The sequence below is a fragment of the Lycorma delicatula genome, chromosome 8 (genome assembly GCF_047948215.1).
Source record: "Lycorma delicatula isolate Av1 chromosome 8, ASM4794821v1, whole genome shotgun sequence".
NCBI lineage: Eukaryota > Metazoa > Arthropoda > Insecta > Hemiptera > Fulgoridae > Lycorma > Lycorma delicatula.
The window spans coordinates 71,813,956-71,836,448 of NC_134462.1; the positions used below are offsets into that span (position 1 = coordinate 71,813,956).

The window sequence follows — 22,493 nt, forward strand, 5'->3', positions numbered from 1 at the left end:
AAAAACCATTACATTTCAGAAAATTGTAACTCCATATCTCGCTCCGCAGTGGACTGTGCTAGTGAAATAAAATCCTAGGCCTGGCTATGCATGCGATTATATGTGCATACGTTTGTCTCATTGAACCAGTATAAAATCTAACTTTGATATATATGTTTTGCTTTTGATACATGTATAAAAATATTTTAAATAAAGATCAAGTATGGTTTAAAAAAAAATAATTTAAAATTATTGCTTCTTTTCTTAAAAGTCACGTTCACTCGTTATTCTGTTGAATTTATGTTTGCATAGCAATTATATAAAAGATAACACACTGCTAATGTATATAAGAATCAAATAAACAAAAAAATACCAAAATATTATGACTTAAACAATGACGGCAGTGAAAAAAAAGTACTGTGTGTTTGATCCCTTGTGAAATATCTACACTATACACGGCTATTATGCTAATTGCATTTTCTCATAATTCAAAGCGTTGTGATTAAATCCATATAAAAATCTTTTTTCTGTGTTAAATGGTTCATGAGAAATTTGAATTTGAAAAATTGATTACCAGTGGTTAATATATTGACCAGCAGGAGACAAGGGGTTAATGGTGTACTGTACAATATGCTATTGTACACTGAGCTGAAGTTATGTGCTTAATGATTTCATGATGGAAAGGATTATATTAGTTTATGCTACAGTTTCGTTTCAGTTTCCTTATGATTGTGAAACATTTAAAGCTACAGGTTACTGGTCAGAGCATTTCTCTAAGACTAACTATGCTTACCATTCAACCAGTCCTGGTAGTAGACAAAGTGAAGTTTTCACTTGCAGGAATGTCACTTGCATTTAGGTAGGCCTATGTGTCGCTGTACTACCCATATATATTATACGTAATGTAATAATAAATGTAATGGTTGCATTCAACCATTACTGTTAAAAGCAGAACATATTACATAACATCCTTCATTAAATAATATATTAAAATGTATTGTTTATGTGAAAAGTAAATACAACAATTGTTTTCCTAACTCTGTTTGCTTGAACTGTTTCTTTTTTTATATTTAAAACTTAAACAAGTATCATAGAGTGAAGTTTTGTGCCTATTTGTATATTTGGCTTTTCATGTAATAAGTTATGAACAACTCAGGAAATTTTCTTTATAGCTTTACTTTTTTATAGTACCTTGGTCAAGTTTGAAGATGAACTAAGTTGTCCAGTATTACTGGGCAATTCAGTTCACCTTCAAATTTAAAAATATTGAATGGCAACTTTAGATTTTTAAATATTTATGAGTCAAGAATTATCCTTTTTAAACATATCATTGGGTCAAGCTCTGAAAATGGGGTAAATTCTATTTAATAAGTTGCTATTAAACTTTTTGTTTGGAAAAAATATGTATGATATTATTTTACATGTATTATTATGAATTTTTAGCACCATAATTGATATTTTTTTAGTTTTGTAGTTTCCCCTGTTTTTATATTATCATTGCTATCTATCGGAGTCTAAATGCCACAAATATATTTTCTTTTGGTCATCTGCCTTTCCTATGCTTTGCCTGAATACATACTGTTAATTGACTTCTGGGAGTCGCCCATTTACTTTCCTGGCATCATAGCTCTAGAGCTGTACTATAAGAAGGAAAGTATGGTAATCGGTCAAAAAATTGAGTATGGGTTTTTTTTTTGCTTTCAATGTTTCAGGACCAGGGATTCCAACAAAAAAAACAAACAAAGTGGGGGTCAGTGTTCAATGTATATACCGAGCCCATATTTATGTGACTTTTTCCATTATTTTTATTAATAGAATGGACTTATAGTGTCGGTTACACTATGTGAATCACATAATTATGACAATTTTTTTTTTTTAATTGACAAAAAAATACATATTTTTATCTATTTTTTGACATAAATACAAAGTTTTTTAAACACTTTTCACACCTAGTGACAAGTTTTTCAATTCCACTCACAAAAATTTAATCCATTTTTTTTCAACCATTGTGGACCACTTCCTTCAGTTCAACATTCTTAGTAAAATGCTCTCCTCCCACGTATCTCTTGAGAGGCCAAACAGGTGGTTGTAGCAGGGTGCTAGATCAGGACTGTAAGGCAGATGAGACCACATTTCCCACTTGAATTTTTGCAGTAGCTCCTTTGTCACATGAGCTGAATGAGAAGTAGCATTGTGAAGAAAAATGTCCCCATCGCTCAATCTTCCAGGTCTTGATTTTTAATGGCTCTATGCAATTTTTTTAGTCTCACAGTAAGATTAGGTATTGATTGTTTTTCTTCAAGGCATAAATTTACTGTAAACAACTTCCTCAGAATTGAAAAAGACTCAGCATAATCTTTCAAACATGTGGGGATATTTTCACTTTTTTTGGCTGCGGCAAATTTTTGCCTCAATTTATGTGATGCTCGTTTAGTTTGAGGAGTGTAATGAAGCACCCAGCTATCATCCTTTGTGATGATTTGTTTCAAAACTGTAGACTAGTTCTGTAATAACATTGAAGAAAAGAAAGAGCAGACGCAAAATGTTGTTGTTTGTGGTTGTCTGTCAATAGATGTGGCACCCGTCGTGCACACATCTTACATTAACCAAGCTGATGTTAAGTTCACTTGTAATCTCTCTAATTTTATTGCGTCGGTTACTCAAGATCATTTCATTCACATGTTCCGCATTACCTGTCATGTTTTCAGTTGGATGCCCAGCATGCAGTTTGTCACACATTTGTTCTTTAGTTTCTGAACATTTGGCACAACTTTGTCATCATAGGGCATGACATTGCATTCTCACCATATACCTCAAAAATTTGGTGATGTATTTCACAACAATTGTAATTTTTTGCCCATAAAAATCTGACTATTGAATGCACTTTATGGAGGATGGAACTTCTAGTGAACGGAACTTCTAGAGGACACACCATATTTATGACACTATAGACATACTAAATGTCATGCAGAGTTGCTGCTGGGGAGTGTAAAAACATCACCACAGTAGTGCTGCCACCACAAGACATTAATACATCCCTTTCAGTTCAAGAACATGGCAAGAGTATAACTTATTTTTTTATCCACCTCTCATATTACACCTTAGTTGTCAGATTTTTTCTACTTCCATTCTGAGTATGTCCAGTATTATGTCATATATTATTATGTTGTATGTATGTGTCGCATAACTCAGAAGTGATTAGCCACAGAATGTTGAAATTTTGTATTTAAGACTATGTGCAACTCGCCTTTTGATTGTGATCGACTGAGCCAAAAATGTGTAAGTGGGGTTTCAATTTTGAAACATTTGGATTTTGGACTTTTTCTAAACTGCAGTAATTAGTCCTTGTTGTTTGTAGTCATTGTTTTCATGATATAATATCACTTAACAATAAAAGAAGTACTTATTTTCATTGGTTCCAGAGTTATAGCCAAATAAAATTTTAATTGATGAAATATCTGGATCTTACAATGGGAGGTCACATTGGTTCGAATCAGACTTCATATGCATATATTAAAAAAAATTTTTTATTTAAATATATTGATTGTAAAAAACTATATATCTGATTGTAAAAAAACTTTTAACCATACAAAAAAAAAAAAATATGAAAAAAATCAGAAATTATTAGTGAAATAAAATTTTATGTACTTTCATTTTAATTCAAAAATTTTTACAATCAGAGGTAAATAATTATTAATAAATCAATGTAGTTAAATTATGAAAAAAAGTTGAAAAAAAAAATGTATATGAAGTTTGATTTGAATCCATGTGTGCATGGTTACAGATCAGTTAGTTACGTTCTCACTTATACCACATATCTACTTGAGTGACATGAAACAGAATTAATATATAAACTAACAAAATCCTAAGAAAATTTTTAGATGGCATTTTTTTTAAAGAAAAATGTTAGTAAAAACTAATATTTTAGTTTATTTTGTAACTGTCAAATGATGTGGTGTCCACATCATAATTTTTTTTATCATATTTTGCCATGCATATCAAATAATGTTTAATTTTTACTCAGTATTAATACTAGTTAAGTAGTTTCATACAGCCACTTTGTCATTGTATATTTGTCTTTAAAACATTTTTATTTTATTGTAAAAGCGATTGTATATTGGTGGTAATTTGCCATTTTTTATTGTGCAAAAATACAACAAATTTTATAATGAAAACTATTTAAAAAATTTTTGTAACTTTAATCTGGAAATAAAGTATACTGCAATTGATTTTAAAAACAGCTTTTAAAGCATATCTTATTTATTAAAATAAAAATTCCATTATTTCATTTTAATAAGAAATGTCTAAAATTTTCATTCTTGGAAATGAAACTATCTGATTTGTCTTTTGAGTATTGTTGATTCAATTTTCATTTTCATTCGAGTTGTTATTAGTTCTAAGTATTGTGCATAGTTATTTTAGGTAATAAGTTTTTGCATTTGAAGTATCATTTTTTCAGGGTTATTATCTCAGGATGAAGCATCTGATACTCGATTAGATGAATTAACCCGTGAACCAGAAAGAATAACTCCTGTTACTGTTGATCTTAAAAAATTAATAAAAGAATTACGTGAAAAAAATATTACTGGATTTTTTTATTATTTGATTTATTCTGTACCAAGAAGTTCAAAATTCTTTCATCCTTACTGTTTTAGGTAAATGAGAAATTTAAATTTAGGAAGTAAATTTACGTTATATTTGTTAAGAATTATTGATCATCTCTTCATATGTAATACTCCTGGAAAACCTTACATAAAAAGAAAGTCATTTATAACAGTCTGGTACTTAAATTGAAAAATTTAATTTTATTGAGAGATAATGTTTTTGAATAGTACATTCTGATCTACAGTTTAAATTTTATTTTGTGTGTTGATTTAACTATTTAGTGTGTTGTTAAGCTATTATTGCTGGTACTATCCTATGATATAATGAATTTCAGCTTCAAATTCAAGTAAAGAGAATAGTGGCTTTTTTTACTTGGGTTTTAACACCCTTAAGTGGTGCATCTTTTTTTCATTTTACATACTTTTAAAAACTGGACAGTCTAGACTTTTATCACAAACTGTTAAAATATAATTGTGAGAAAATATCTTTCTAGTACATATTACTAGTAGCAATAAGGTTAGTAGTTAGTAATTCTCAAACGGTGATGTTTTTATTAAATAATTAGTTGTGTTTTGTAATAAGTAGCTTATTAAAATTATTGTATGTTAAAAAAATCTAATTAAAATAATTTTTTTTGAGTCAAATGTGATAAACTGAGGAAAAATTAATATTAAATATCATGCCTTATCCTTCATCAAATTTTAGTGATTGTTTTTTTATTTTCAAGAGGAAGTTTTATCTGCATAACTAATTGTAACAAAAAAACTTTAAACAGAAATTTTTTTACATAACAATTTTCAATAATTTTTTACATAAATTTTATACATAAGCATTTTCAATAATGCATGATACTAAATTTTTAGCCTATTGCTAAATAGTATTATAAAAATCACGTCATGTTTAATTTACATTTATTGAAGATTCTTCTATGAATTCTGAACTTAATACTACAAAAAGAAGAGAAAATGATGAGAAAAACAATATATATTCAGGAAGAGAAGAAGCACAAGGGATGTTATAAGGGATGCTGCTTAACCTTGTTTAATTTGTATTTTTTTGGAAATATGATCAAAAGAAGAGCATTAACGGATCGTCATAGGAAGAAGGAAAAGAAATTATATAATGTTTGCAGATTAACTAGTTTTTTTAGGAGGTAAAGGAAAGAGTATTCAACACATGATTAAACATAAGTTAGAAGACATTATGACAAAATACGGTATGAAAATGAATGTTAGGAAAATAAAATGTAATGTACAAAGAAGATAAATAGAGATTGAGTGTCTACACAAAATAAGGAAAAAATTGAACAAATAAGATATAAGTACTTGCATTTAAATATAATTATAAAGTGAGCTGGCAAATAGGAAAATGAAGAAAAGAGTAAAAGAAATAGAAGCTTTATCAAAACAATTTAGGATACAAAAGCTAGGTCATGTTATCAGGGAAAAAGGGTTGATTAAAACAGAAAACTGTGTTGTATCAGTAGCAGGCTCAAATTATAGATGAATATAAAAGGAAATACAGTCTTATCAGGAACTTGTGTTCACGCAGTTTTTTTTAAATCTTGTCAAGCACTTTGTTTTTATGAACTTTTAACAAGTTCTAACAATAAAAAAATTAATTTTATTCTTTTTTTTTAGTTTTACTTATGAAATATGTAACAAAATTATGTTAATATCAATTGCATTGTCAGTAGATTTTTTTTAGATAATTGCATGATTGTTTGCTCCTAGATATTAAATAGTTAAATATTATAATACTTAAAAATACTTAAACATTAGAGAAATATTAAATAGCGTTTGAATGATAATTCTATTTCTGTATAATATTGTCATATATTATTAATTACAGTTACATTTTTGTCAATTATTTTTTGTTACAGAGTTGTACCTTATCAACAGATTAATAAAAAGAATTTTTTGACTATCAGTAAACATGGTGTAACTTATCATCAGTCTGGTGAAATGCAGTTTACTCCATTGGATGAGTGGGAAAAAAGCTATGATAATTATTTGTGTTTAATTAAGGTATACAATATTATTTGTGATTTGTTTTTTTTATTGATAAATTAATTTGTAGGAGCAGGTAGCAGTTAAATAACAAGTACTCTAAAATTACTTTAATATTGTATGCATCCAAAGTATTAAAAAAGAACAGTTGTAGAATAATATAACACAAGATGGAGAATATTTTTTGGAAACTAATGTAGTTCAAAAAAATAACTGTTATTAGAAATTAGGGGCAGACTGACTAAAGAAAAATTAAGCTGCCATGTCATTTGTAGAGCTTGAGTATTTGTTAAATATGAGTAAATAAATGTTTTATTCAGATCAGTATTTAATTATGGATTATATATATGTAGGTCATGTTAAGAACAGTTATGTTAAATGTATTGTCAATAAATAAAAGAAAGGAACTGCCTCACCAGCTGCCTAGACAGATCAAGTAGAATTGTGGTAAAGTCTTGGTGAGAGTAGCATTTTAATAATATACACAATTAATGGTAGTGAAAATTAGAAGTGGTTGAAGTATGTAGATAATACGCAAAAATAAGAAATATACAGGTGTCCTTTAAAGATGAGGCCAAACTCTAGGAAGTGATTCTACTTTACATACATATTACTCTACATACTGAAGAAAATAATATCCAATGAACATAGATCTGAAAACGCATATTTTTCTGTCTTCCCGCCATTTTGTATTTTTTAAGAAAATAATTATTTTTCAAGAAAGGTTGGAGATAACGCAATAAAATTTTGTACTTTATTTTAAACCAACATTTTTTAATAGGAAAAAAGTAATGATACTATTCGTTGACAAATTTCAAAATGACAGTTGTTTCAAATTTTCTTAATCTTAAATAGCTTAGGAATTATTAGATTTATCGAATTGTGTTAATTATAAAAATTTTGAAGCATTCTTTTGTGATCAAAACGCTTAGCTTAGTCGTAAAAATCCGATGACAAAGTAGGGTTATTGCAAAAAGTAGGTCTAAACCAATATGGTGGCCTTCTTATTTTTTTTTATTATCATGACTTTTTTGATAACAAAATCAAATTTTCTGATTAAAATTGCTAAAATGAGTGATTTTAATCAGAAACCATGATAATGAAAAAACCAAGATGGCCACCATATTGGTTTAGGCCTACTTTTTGCAATGACCCTTGTTTGTCGTCAGACAACATTTTATGACTAGGGTGTCATTTTCTTAAAAAACTGCTTCATAATTTTTACAATAGAGAAGTAAATTAAAATGAAGTAAACACGTGAAGGTATTGACTTTTTCTGTTATTTTCACTGATAACACTGATCAACAATGATTTTGTTAAATGAGAGTGAATAACTGATTTTATAGTATTTTTCTTGCTGATTCTTTCATGCTGAATTCTTCTACCAGGCATATTTTTTTGTAATTACCATTCTTATTTTCAGGTAGTATCATGGATGAACTCTATAAAACATAGCATTTTGTGAACGTATTTTATTATATTATCTAAATTAACTAAATATTGTCACGTTGATTTGTTAGACATTAGTCATCATGTTCATTATTTACAAACTAATTAAATGAATAAGAATGTGACTCATTAATTCTATTTTCATAATCTTGCTATTAACATAACATCCATTCATTAGTTATCTCTGTCGTTATTATATTTACTTATAAACTATCATGCAGACTAAAGAAATATTTTTAATTCACATTCAAGTGTGAGTCCTTGTGTGTGTGTAACATTTAGTTTTGTAGCTGGCTTTCATATTTGCAAGTATATGTTTTTCAGTAAAATATGTTTATTAAATTAGTGTGTTTATAAAGTGTTTCTTTTTAAACAATATTAGTTTTTGTAATGCATTAACAGTCTCAGTTGATTAATCACCCAAAAAATGTCTGCTGCATCTGTGGTGAGATAACGTTGAAGTCTCAGAAAAGAAATATAACTCCACTGATAAAAAAGTCATATGAACTGTATTTTGGATGTAAATTCAGTGATCAGGACAAATCTTGGGCTCCTCATATTTACTGTGCTTTTTGTGCAATATTGTTGACTGGTTTGCCAAATGGATCTCGTCACATGTCATTTGCAATTCCAATGGTTTGAAGAGAACCGAAGGATCACACCACAGACTTATTTTTGTGTAATAAAAATATCTGGGATAACAGCTAAAGTCTAGACTTAGTCTGTTAAATACCCTGACATTCCCTCTGCTATGTGGCCAATGCCAGATAGCCAAGAACTTCCAATTCCATTATCACCAGAAACATGAAACATAGATGAAGATGAAAATGTAGAATCTTGTGCTGACTTTTCAGGCAATGAAGAAAGAGATGATCCATACTTTTTAGAAAGTGGATATACTGAACCCTATTTAATTATATGGTTAGTGTTCTAAATTTATCAAGAATCAAGTAGAAATATTGCATAAAGACTGATGGGATGGCATCTTTTACAATCAAACATTAAAGCAACTGCTTTCTGTGATAGTAAGAATTTGAACATTTCTTCTCTCGGTATGAAAACTTAGTTTACTGTAATGATTGGACTGTTAGTAGAAGTTTTGGGACATATGTATCATTCTGATGAAAGGATGAACTTTTTTTGACTTGTCAAAGCTTAGTTTTTGAAAGCTGTTCTACTTCACGTTGAAAATAAATACCCATCAATACCATTAGCATGCGCTGTCCACATGAAGGAATCTTATGAAACTTGTATTGAGCAGGATACAGTATGAGAAATATTTATGGCATATTTGTGGAGATCTGAAAGTAATAGCGGTTTTACTTGTACCGCAGCTTGGTTACTGTAAGTTCTGTTGCTTTTTGTCCGATTGGGATAGCAGGGATAGGAAAAACTATTACATAAAAGGGCAGTGGCCAAAGAGAGAGGAACTGTAGGAGAGAAGAATTTTATCAGTCGGGTATTGGTAAAACTAGAAAAAGTTTATCTTCTGCTACTACACATTAAGCTAAGTTTATTGAACAATTTTGTTAAAGCAATGGATCATAATTGTTCAGGGTTTCAGTTAAAAAAACAAATTCCCTAATATAAGCGATGCTAAAATAAAGGAAGATGCATTTGTTGGGCCACGAATAAGAAAACTAATGAGTGATCTGGCATTTGAAGAATGTTTTAATGACTTGGAGGTTGCTGCATGGAACTCATTTCAAAATGTGGTAAACAACTTCCTTGGAAACCATAAGGCCAATAACTTCAGAGAACTTGTGAGTAAACTCCTTCAAAACTACAAGGAACTTGGGTGTTGTAACATGTCACTCAAAATCCATTTCTTAGTCACATTGGATTTTTTCCCCAACAATCTCGGCGCTATCACTGATGTACATGGAAAATGCTTTCAGCAGAAGATATTTGCAATGGAAACACAACACCAGGGAAGATGGAATCCAAAAATGTTAGCTGACAATTGTTGGAATCTAACGAGGGATCTACTTACAGCAGAAAAACCAAAAGAAATTGGTTTTAGGTTGGTACAAAATACTTGTAATATATTATCATATTATATTCACCATAAATTTTTTGTTTCAAATTAAATTTCAATTACAAAAAACAGAGCCCAATTGAAAAAATCCATTAACATATATGAAATCAGCATAAAAAATACTGTAAGAAACAGCCATTATTCGCTCTCATTTATTAAACAAAAAACTAAACTTTGTTGACCATTGTAAATGTAAATTACATTGTTTATATAATCATTAAAAATTTAAACTGAACAATTTTAAATCTGTTATCTCCCATCTTAAAATATTAGTTAGCCTTGTTGTTGATCTATATCAGTTTGATCCATTAATGCGTTATTGGATTGCATGTAATTGTAGATAAATAAATTACATGAGTAGATTTTCAATATTATCTTCTGTATAATATTGAAAGCCAGTAATTTGCATTTAGAAATATTGTAAATTACTTAATTCTATATTTTCTTATTGCAGATTAAAACATTTGCTTTGTTTCCTCTTTGGAAGTGTTTTTATATGTGGCGTAAGAATATAGCATGGAGAAAGTTTTATCTTGCCCGTCAATCAGTATCTAGACTTCTTTTCATATCAAATCCAGTTTTACAAAAAGCTTTACTTGAAATTCAGGAGCTGAGTTTTAATCTTGTTACAACATCATTTATTGATGCTACTTTTATAGAAAAACTTGAACTTCAAGAATTTTTAGATGCACAGGTGATAGTGATTTTATGATGTGACCTTTTATTATGGTAGTTTTAATTATTATGCTACTTTTGTTCATATCATTGTTGGTGAATTCTGTTTAAAACTGTCAACTTCTGAAATGACAAACTAAAATATATTTTATTTTAAAACTCACTTCATGACGTAAGTGTTGCTGTTTTTATGTTAGTTAATACATCAGTGGTATTTATCTGATTTAGGCGAACACAAATATAGAATCTGGTTGAAAAGTGTAATTGATTTGAAGATTTGAATTGTGTATGTTCATTCTAGTACAGTGTTATTTTTTTTAAGTAATGTATTTTTGTTGTAAAAAGAATATTATTTTTGTGTAAAAGTGACACTTTATTTTTGGTTTTTGATCTCATTGAACTGTAAAAATTTGATATTTTTATTTTTGTTATTTTTATTAAGCAGTTTTTAGAATAAATAACAGTTACTTTGTGAATGTGTTTTGTAACAGTTGTTTCAGAAATTGAGGTTAATGTATGGGTGTGTATTTGTGTACACGCAGTGTGTGTGTGCATTTTATAGCATTCTGTTCAATATTTATATTTAGTATGAAATATTACAAAATCCTTAATGTACTGATGTAAATAATTACATGTTGTTTCTTAAGAATGTCAAAGATGATATCAGAAGACTTTGATTTCTTAGAGGCATCTGATATTATGTTTTATTAAGGCAGTTTTTTAATTATGGAATCAATGATTTTATTTTTGAATATATTAAATAACTAGCAGACCCGGCAATGCTTCGCTATTGCTATATATATGTATATTATATTATATTATATTATATATATATAAAGTGAGAGAGTGAGAGAGAGAGAGCGCGCGCAAGCGCGTTTAAATGAACACAATTGAAAATTTGATAAAAAAATTAAAAAACTGAACTTTACAAATTTTACCTTTCACTTATTCTCCTTCCCCTTTTCCCTTTCCAACTTCTCCCTTTCACCCTTCTCCCACATCCCTCTCCCAGTTTCCTTTTTACCCTTTTCTCTTTCCACCTTTTCGCGTTTTCAATTTTCCCCTTTTTCCCTTTTGCCTGCGTGTAAATCAGTCCATTAGTTTTTTGGTCTTTAGCGGACACACATACCAACATGCCTTTTATATATATAGAATTTTTTTGTATATATAGAATAAAAAAGTCTGTTTGTATATTTGTTTATACAAATATACAAACCGGCTCGACACCGGCCCCACCTAGCGGATATAGTTTTTGCAAAAATATTTCTTTTCGTGTAACTAATATTCGTATTCTGAATATGAACCAAATCGGTCCATAAATAAAATTTCTCTAAATATCTCAACCCCAGCGCCATCTAGTCGGTTCATTTTTTGCAGAGATAATAGTTTCCATGTAAGTAACATATGTTCTGAATATGAGGCAAATCGGACCATAAGTACAATTTTTCAAAATATCTCGACACCAGTGCCACCTAGCAGGTCCAAACTAATTCAGAAACCTTCCCTGGCATGCGTCCAACCATTCCCCATAGTTTCATCACTATCGGATGAATGGTTTAGGAAGGCATAAGAGACATACAGACAGACAAACATTCATCTTTATATATTTATATAAATTATAATTAATAAAATTAATGTAGTTAAAATTTAAAATTTTATATAAACTGATATGTTGGTACTATCTGGTAAAAGATAGGGAACATATTTGATGTTCCTTACTTTCTTAATTTTTTTTATGTATATAAGTTATATAATAGTTGTGAAGGTGTTGTTTTTTCTTTTGTTGATGTGAACATTTTATCTTCTGTTTGAACTTTTTCTGACTGAATTAATCTTTGAAGCATCTTGTTTAATGTATGTTGGTCAGTTTAATCTTTGAAGCATCTTGTTTATTGTATGTTGGTCAGTATTTAATTCTATACAAAATAAATAAAAGAGTAAAAACAAAGATGAACAGAAGATAAATCATAATTAACAACTTACAGAAAATAGCAAACAAATGTGGAAAAAAATTGGATTACAATATAGCCTTCTCAACTGTAAAAAGAATTAAACACAGAACACAAATACCAAATAAAAAAAAAAATCATCCCCAATTTCTCGCATCCTCAGTTGTAATCCATTTTTTAAATTGTTCACGTCAAACTACATATTACACATAAACATTATCACATTATCAAGAATAATAAAATTTTTTTCTCTTTTTTATAAAATACAATAAAAACTTAAATGTTCTTAAATTATAAAAGTCAAATTAAAGTTAAAAATTGAAATAAAAATAAATATTTTTTTTAAAATTTAAAATCAAAAATTAAATTACATATATAGAATATGATGTCAGTTGACACATATTAAAATTAAAAATTAATAAATAAATAGGTTAAAATAGAATAAATATATATGTGATCTGGCTAGCCATGGCATTAATGTACAGATTTGAAATAGATTGAATTATACATTAACAATATCTGAAAAAGTGCTGCCATCTATTGCAGCTTTTATAATCATGTCATCCCATACTTTGTTTGTAGTTTGTCAAATTAAATCTACTTTTATAAAATTTATATATATAAAATCTCTCTAAGATGTCCTATTATTTGCATTCATATTGTATTTTTTGATTTCTAATATTTCAAAATTTGTCTGAATATCATATATTGAATGTTTATTATTTATTAAGGTGGTCAGAAATAGAGAAACCCTGTTTTCCATTTTTATAACATCTAAAATGTTTTTTAAAATGGAAAACGGGTTCTCTAATGTTTCTACCCATCTTAATAAATCATAAACATTTAATATTCTGATATTCTAACAAATTTGGAAATATTAGAAATCAAAAAATATAATATGAATGCAAATAATAGTGGTTTAGACATTTTAGAGCAAATTTAAAGTTTTTGATTTAATATATATAAATATAAAAGTAGATTTAATTTGATCAACCTAAAAATAAAGTAAGAGGATGACACAATTATAAAAGCTGGAGTAGATGGCAGTACTTTATCAGACGCTGTTATGTGTAATTCAATTTATTTTAAATCTGTAGAGTAATGTAACACTAGCTAACCAGACCACACATATATTTATTCTATTTTAACCTATTTATTTATTGTTTAATTAATTTTTAATTTTAATATTTGTATCAATTGAAGTCATATTTCTATATTTTTTATTTTTTATTTTTTATTTTTAAAACATTTTGAAATGTTAAAAATTTTTTAAATGAAATTAATTTTAATTTCAGTTTAACTTCAAATTACTGATTTTTATAATTTATACTTTTAAAAAAATTAACAAAGCTTTTATTGTATTTTATAAAAAAAAAAAAAAAAAAAAAATTATTATTATTGATAATGTTAATATTATGATAATATTCTGATGTAAGCAATTTAAAAAAATGGATTACAACTGAGCATGCAAGAAATTCGCAAAAACATTTTTGTACATATGATAGAATAAGGTAAATGTCATCCTACTTAATTTATTGTTCTGTACTTAGATTGATCGAGTTTGTTGAAATAGTTCAATATATATATGTTAAAAAAATATATATATATGTTCAATATATAACTGTTAAAAAAAGCTTCTGTTTTGGTCAGACAGGATGCAACTTCATCCAAAAATAAATGAACACTTGAAAGCTCTTCATAGCAACATAGTCAATATTTACAAACTATCAAACACCCATTTGCCAATCACTAATCTACCAACATTGATAAGTTTCTTATTCTACACATTTATAAAAAAAATCTCATCATAACATTCTTGAAAATTATGAAATATTTTAATACACAAAAATTGAACAGACACATCTCAACCATATTCTGAATATACAGTCAACTCTCAATGCCTCTCAGAGAAAATAAAGTTTTAAAAGCTTATAATGAAGCTAAAAATTTAAAACTTTTTCATTTTTCTATAATAGGTTTTACTTCTTTATTCATTTGCTACTTGAATGTGTACTTGTTTTGAATATAATGCTGTACTATAGTTCATTGTGGATATGATAGGATGGTAGTACATTGTGTAAACCTATGCTACACAAACTAAAAAACAATTAAAGGAAATTGCTTTCAGTTATCTTATGTAAAAAATTTCTGAAAGAGTAAAATGCACAATTTATTAATTTTGTTATTTTAATGTTTATGCATTTTTTCTCATTAGCTATTGTAGTTTAAAACAGTTAATACTTAGACTACTGTATGGACAGTCTATTTGCATACAGTGTTAGTGGTCGTGAAAATTTGTTATGTTAATAAGTATCATGAATAAACTTTTGGATATTACTTTTTCCAAATACATAGTAGTGTAATGTACTCTATTTTTTAAATTTACTTTTATACCTTAATATAATAGTGCAAGTAAATACTGAACTGCAGTACAGAATTAGGTTATTTTTTGATCATCTGTGATTTTGCTATGATTTTGGATTGATCCAATTTAGATGCTAACCTCTTCTGCAAGTTCTCTGACAGTCAGTTGGCAATTTGCGTGCTCCAGATGGTTGATTTTCTGAACGTGGGTGTCATAAGTTGAAGTCAAAGGCCTTCCTGGTCAAGGGTCATCTTCAATTGACTGACGACCACTTTAAAATCATGAAAACCATTCATAACATTGAGCGTGACCTAGAGCATCATCTATGTAAGCTTGTTTCAAGAGTTGAAACATGTCTGAAAGTTTTCCCAGTTTCATGCAAAATTTTACATTGTATCATTGCTCCTGAAAATCACACATTACAAAAATCACTACTAACACTTGCATGTTGCACTCAAATAACAAAAACTCAAAAATAAATGAGATATCAACAGTTCGAGAACATGTGGTTATAGAAGAGGTTATGTGAAACACAATGCTGCCAACCACTTGTCCACTAAATATCTCTGTTGCTGGATAATTAAAAATGTTCAGTTATTTTTTAATTAAAAAAAAAAAAACTGCCAGCAACAACAAACACCTTCTTTATAAGTCTCTGAAGACAGTCAAAAATATATGACCAAAAAATTTTAAAATAAGTTTAATATTTTATAATAAAATATTTTTATTTTACTTTAAACATTTGTTAATAAAATGTTCAAAAAGTATTTTTGTAATTTAAAAAAGTTTACATTTTAAAATGATATCCTCTATGCCCAATCATAAGGGATTGGAATGTATTCAATTTTTTTTTTCTCTTTCAGTTATTTTAAATTTACTGTATATAAATCAGAAGCAGTAGTTTTACATTTTTAAATTCTCATTTTTTAATTAAATTTTTTTCAGTTTGGTTGAATACTTCATTTTTTTATATTATTAAAATTTTCTTGTATAAAATTTATATAAATGTTATTTTAGATAATTATTATTTGTTTTTATAGATTGATAAAAAAAACGTTGTATATGAGCACATTCTAGAATTTCGTGAACTTGTTAAGGATATTATACATGTTGCTTGCCTTGGTGCATTGTTTGCTTTAGGTTTTACACCAGATGATAATAATCTAAGAATACCTTCAGATCTTGTTGGTAAGTTTTTTATTTTTTTATCATCACTTCCTTTACTGTAGTTATTTAGTATTTTCTATATTTTTTCATGTACAAATTTTGTATAAAATTGCAATGATAATTTTAGTAATTATGATAATAATAATTTGGTTCTATCATTTTGACAGGTACCATAGCTGTGAAAGGAATCAAAACTTCAAGAGATGGAAGGTACCGTATGTCATATGTTGACAGATTAAATAAAAGAAAAGCATGTACTAGACTTTCAAGGTGTGTACTTTTTATTTGTTAGAAATCTGGTATAAATCCTTTCCAGTAAAACAAGTTCTTTATAATCAAAGAAACAATTGTGTGTATAACATCAGAAAACATTATTTGTTAGGAGTATTTGTATGGAATGGTGGGTTAATGCTTAACTAATACTGCTGTTATTCTTTTCGTTTCATTGTTCTGTGGGTTGATTTTTAAATACAGAATCCATTACTTGTTAATTTGTAGCTAATAAAAATTTCTAGCTAACTTTGAGAGAATTTAATTCTGAGAGAAAATTGATGTAAATAACATCTATTAAAATTACGTAAATTTGAGAAATTTGACTTTATTCAGAAACAAAACTCATAAACTTGATCGGTAAAGTGATAAGATTTTAAACAGAACAATTTTCATCAATGTTTGAACAACATAATATAAATGGAAACAAATAGAAAATAAATCAATAACTGAAAAAATGAATAAAAAATAGATTTAAAAAAATAAACATCACATACTTTGTTTTTTCTAAAAAAAATTTTAAATATCAAAGTGGTTACTTGATAAAGCTGCAAACATTTTATCAAAGCAGTTGTTCAATGTGGCTGCCATTCTGTTAAATGCATAGTTCAGCTCTGTGAATCCATGATAGCCAGACACGTCTAATCATTGTTACTACTAATAGTAGCAACAGCTTCTGTTATATGATGTCTCAATTTTTCTTGTGTGCCAATACAAGCAGAATAGACTAACAACTTCATCCAGCTCCAAAGGAAAAAGTCTGCTGGCATGAGATAGGGAGATCGAGGTGGCCATTTTACTGCTCTGTTTCGACCAACCCATTGCTTAACAAAATGTGTTATTTAAGTAAATGATTAATCACATTATGATAGTAGTGAGCAGGTGTGCCACCATTGAAAAACCCCATCTACACTCTATCTACAAGTAACTGTGGAATGTCTTCCAAGATTTCCATCAGATTTGTTTTCAAAAAAATGCAAGTACCACTTTCCATTGAGGCTTGATGCTAAGAAATAAGCAGCTATGAGATTATCAACAAGAAGGCCATACCGCATATTAAATGAAAAGATGTGTTTGTTAAAGTGTGAGTGTTAATGAAGTAAAGTGATAAGTAAAATTGATAAAGTAAAAAATGTGAGTATTTCAATAATTTACAATGCCATTTCCTGTAAAAGAGGATTCATCAGTAATTAGAATATTACTTAGGAAATCGGGATAATGTTCACTCTTTCTATTTAACTATTGATAGAATTTTATCCATTTACCAAAATCTGGTGGTAATAACTCTTTTTACATGTGTTATGTGAAATGGGTATAATTGTTGCTCCCATAATATCTGGAATACAGATAAAAGTATAGCAATTTGTTGATTTTCAGTATCAACTTCATAAAACTGTATATACAGTACTTCTTGCCCTTACTAACATTTTTTTTTTAATTTCTGGAATTAATAAGTTAGAGACTGAATTTAGTCAATGGCTCAAGCCACTGTACTTAACAGAAATGTAATTAATTTGAGTACTAGCATATAAATAAGCCAGTCAAAAAAGTTATTGTTTTGCTTTTGGCTGTGATTTTAAGATTCTGTTTTACTAATGTTGTTTTGTTGTATAAGTATTAATCACATGCAATATTTGTTTTGATTATGAAATACATCTTGTAAAACAAATTTTGAAATATTTTAGAAATTTTTTAAAATTTATAGAAACAGTAGAAACTTTTGTTTACTTCTTTGTACAAAATGTCAACCTCCTTGGCTGAGTTCTGTATTTCGTGCAGAACAGCATTCTGCATTTCATGCGGAGGTTGTGGGTTCAAATTCTGATTAAGCGTGGCATCTTTTCATGTGCTACCAATCCATTGGGCTAATGTCCACAGCAGTTGATGCCTGCACTTGCATAATATATATATAAAATTTGTACAAAATAAATCTTGATTTAATGTTGAAATTTATAATCTTTTGCAGGTTTATTATGGTATGTGATATAATGATTCATACTTTATTTCACACAATTATAAAGAATTCTGTAAGAGATTTTTTTGCAATCATTAATAAACATTATCAACATTTACCTATAATAGAAGGATTAACTGATAATGATTTGTGTTCCACCTTTGAAGAACCTCGTCAGAATCCACCTAAAGTAATTTTTTATTGATTATTATTATTGTGTCATTATTTCTGGTGTAAGTAAACAGTAGAACTTTTTTTTAATCAAAATTCTATTCATGTGGATAATTGAATTGCCTGCTATTTTTATTTTAATTATAGAAATGGTCTTTATAACACCCCATAATACTTTGCATTTATACAATGTGTTCATTTAATTTATTCTCTCGAAATTAAGTATTTCAGTGAAAACTACATGCATTTTTAAAGAATACTGAGCTAATAGGCTCTTTTATTTGTTTCCATGAAAAGAAGACCTTGTAAATATTCTATAAGAAAAAAGTTAGCACCAAAAAAATAAAGTATTTTAAAAAAGCAATGTGTAAATAAATAAAATGATTAATGATTATGTATAAATTGAGTAAATATATTGTTTTTGAAATGAATATGAACTAGTCAACATAACAGGACTCAGTTTGGTTGTACATGCTAAAGTAAAGTGACATGCTAAGTAGCATAATTTAAAAAAAATATTCATTATGACTCACAAAGATAAAAATTATAAAGTAAGGTTGATAAGTGTTCAACAGTGACTGGAATAAAGTGATAAAATAAACATTTCTGAATATTATAATTTTTTTTGTCAGATTCTTTTAACTACTTTACTTAGGTTAGATTGATTATTGATGGAGAAATCATTGGGCCTAGTGTAAGTTTTGTTTTTGTTGGTGTAACTACTTGAAAATGTATAGTTGGTTCTTCCAGGAGCTTCTTTATTTTTTCATGTAACTTCAGTTTTTAACAAACTTTCACAAAAAAGGAAGTTCTCAGTTTGATATTAATATTTGCTTTTTTACATTATACATTGTTTACTCTTGAATGGCTGGACGAATATCAATGTATTTGATCTTATTTGAAAGGTGATGATATCCAGTTGGTTCCTTCAAAGTTTATTTTACATTGGTTGAGTATTTCTCTAGTACTGAAGTCATTAAAAAATTTAAGCTTGTAGATATAGGTAATAGAAATATAATTATTAAAAAGTCAGTTCAATTTATGTTAGTTTTTTTATTTATTATACATCATGAAATTATTTATTTATTGAAATAAGAAAGAAGTTATTTATTTACAACAACATTTACAATTCTTGTAATCTTTTTATAACTTTTTGAAGAAAAGTATGGTATTTTCGATCACCTGGTGGAATTGGAAGGGGGTGAAAGTGAATTTTATATATGTTTTGAGATATGAGGAGTACAAAAGTACCGTTCACTTAACTGTGATTTCTTTATATAATTATTTATAGGTGTATCCATAAAATTTTATGACTTGAAAACCTCCAAAACTACTAGATTAAATTCATTGAAATTTAGGTGTGCTCTAGTAATGCATCTGAAGTTGTGCATGTGAAAATTTGATGAAGATTGGTTAAATCATTCTTGAGTTAAGCTCACTTTTAAGGTCGAAAAAATTTGTGTAAGGCAAGTTAGAAGTGTGATTTGTTATGATGTTGTAAATTGGAATATTGAAGTTTCTTTGTCTGCAGTATCTATTGCAATATTATTCGGCATATTCAGGTAGCCATTACCTACTTCGACAGTCACGATGACTGGGTATGTATTTTTTATCTAAGAGAGTTATGTTGACTGTGCTTGATACTTGTGTATAACCCATCGGGTTGGTCTAGTAGGTTAACGCGTCTTCCCAAATCAGCTGATTTGGAAAGTCGAGAGTTACAGCGTTCAAGTCCTAGTAAAGCCAGTTATTTTTACACGGATTTGAATACTAGATCGTGGATACTACCGGTGTTCTTTGGTGGTTGGGTTTCAATTAACCACACATCTCAGGAATGGTCGAACTGAGAATGTACAAGACTACACTTCATTTACACTCATACATATCATCTTCATTCATCCTCTGAAGAATTATCTAAACGTTAGTTACCGGAGGCTAAACATGAAAAAAGAGAGAAAAAGAGAGATACTTGTGTGTAGGGTTGAGTGGTTTTTTTAAAATTTTTGATTAGAATGAGTTGATTCTTTCTCAAAAGAAAAAAAATTCTGTTTTCTTGCACAGAACTCTGCAAGAGTTTTTTAAAAATAAATATTACACTTTTCTTAATCTCTTAATGCTTTTTCATCACGTTTAATAAGTAATCTATTTGGTTTTAAATCACGCTAATACAAGCTCTCTAATGTTTTGACTCTATTAAGAGTGACATAAACTTGTGCTTCGGTAAAATTTTTCTTTCTAAGATCAACTACAGCTTTATTCAAAGAAGTGGTGCCTTGATGTTTTCACACTGTATAACATGCCAGTTTAAAATTAACAGTAGTATTATTTGTTTTACAATACTAAAGTACTTTATAACTTGTAATGTTGCACAAACTGATGATATTGAAACTAAATCATCATTATCTTTTAATCTTGGACCAATCGTTTCATCATTGAACTGAATATATAATGCATCATCAGAAGTTCGATGAAGTTAAAAAATTAAAAAAAAGTAAAATAAATTTTTTTTTAGCATTGAAAAGATGAAAAAAAATTACTCTGAAAAAAAAAAATGTTTTCCCACTACACCCTCAATATAATCTTTGTAAATTATTTTTTGAGGTTGGTGCCAAATTTTAAATGAATTACTAGTTCAAGAGATATGGATTACAGAATTACAAGTGCATGAAATATGGATTACAAAATAATTATTGCATGAGATATAATTGCAAATATTTTTTGTATATGGCATCGACTTCAAAATATCAAAGAGGGCATTTAAAAAAAGCAAACGTTTTTATCATACATATATATAAAATATGCTGCCTTCCTGCTTGCTTGATCATGCAGTTAGAATCATGCACAGTGAGTAGCTATGCGCAGTACAATCTTATGGTCATACATGACCATAAAATAAGATTTAATTTTACCCATCTTTGTTACTATTACTCTATACTATATTATGATGAATAATTTTTACTTATAATGCACTTGTTTTGGAGGATACTTTATCCCCATTCTTATTGCAGAAACTGGAGATTTGCTGATTACTACTGGGTCTTTCTAATTAGATTGTGGGTGTTTATTTTTAATGACTATTATAGATTATATTCTTTTTAAGTCTGAGTTTAGAATTGGATTCTGATCCTTTTCAAAATCATGCGTGATTTTAATTTTAATTGGTGTTATTCTCATGAACGTCGCAAAAAACTTCTCCATATGTGATTCCCCTTCCAGGCCTTTTTGGTAGGGCTGTAGATTTGTGATGGGTATAGTACTCTTCCTAGGCAGAGGTAGTTACTTATGGTGACTGGAGATGATTGCCTGCTCTTATTAACTATTTGTAAAGGAAGGAAATCTGGGTTTTGGAGATATTCTCGTGGTGTGAGCTGTACTTTCTCTACTTGTGAAATGGTTTTCTTGGTCTTCTTTCATCTTTTTAATCTGACTCTTTATTTGATCATTGTAATTTTTTACTAGTAATATCAAACATTTTGCGAGTCCTGAAAAGGGCATAACAGCAAACAGTGCAGGTCTCATCTTTCTTCCTCGGATGACTGTTGAATTTCTGTTTCTATCTTCCGGTGTACTTCTTCATTATTAAGGAATGAGGATCATGTAGGAAATAGTACAACAAAAATTGAAATAGTACAACAAACTCCCAATTATTTTCTTCTAGATAGATGCGTATCTAGAAGTTTTACTTATACTATTTGAATATAAAGAAGTTTTTTACTTTTTTAACATCTTTATTAATATCTATTTTTAATACATTCATATAAATTTACACTAATATTTTGTTACTTTCCATTTATAATAGTTTTTAATATTATTGCTTACATAAAACAGTAAGATTAAAATGAACATATTAAATGTAATGTTC

At 28.2% G+C, this 22,493-nt stretch overlaps 1 protein-coding gene across 1 annotated transcript in view; it reads left to right on the top strand.

The window, feature by feature from the left end:
* Positions 1–22,493, top strand: part of LOC142329479 (dynein axonemal heavy chain 6-like) — a 57,122-nt gene that overhangs the window by 27,839 nt on the left and 6,790 nt on the right. The window contains exons 7-12 of the mRNA XM_075374149.1: positions 4,439–4,634; positions 6,467–6,611; positions 10,535–10,774; positions 16,110–16,257; positions 16,404–16,506; positions 18,473–18,650. Of these exons, the coding sequence (XP_075230264.1) occupies positions 4,439–4,634; positions 6,467–6,611; positions 10,535–10,774; positions 16,110–16,257; positions 16,404–16,506; positions 18,473–18,650 (1,010 nt within the window). The remainder of the gene's footprint in view (positions 1–4,438; positions 4,635–6,466; positions 6,612–10,534; positions 10,775–16,109; positions 16,258–16,403; positions 16,507–18,472; positions 18,651–22,493) is intronic.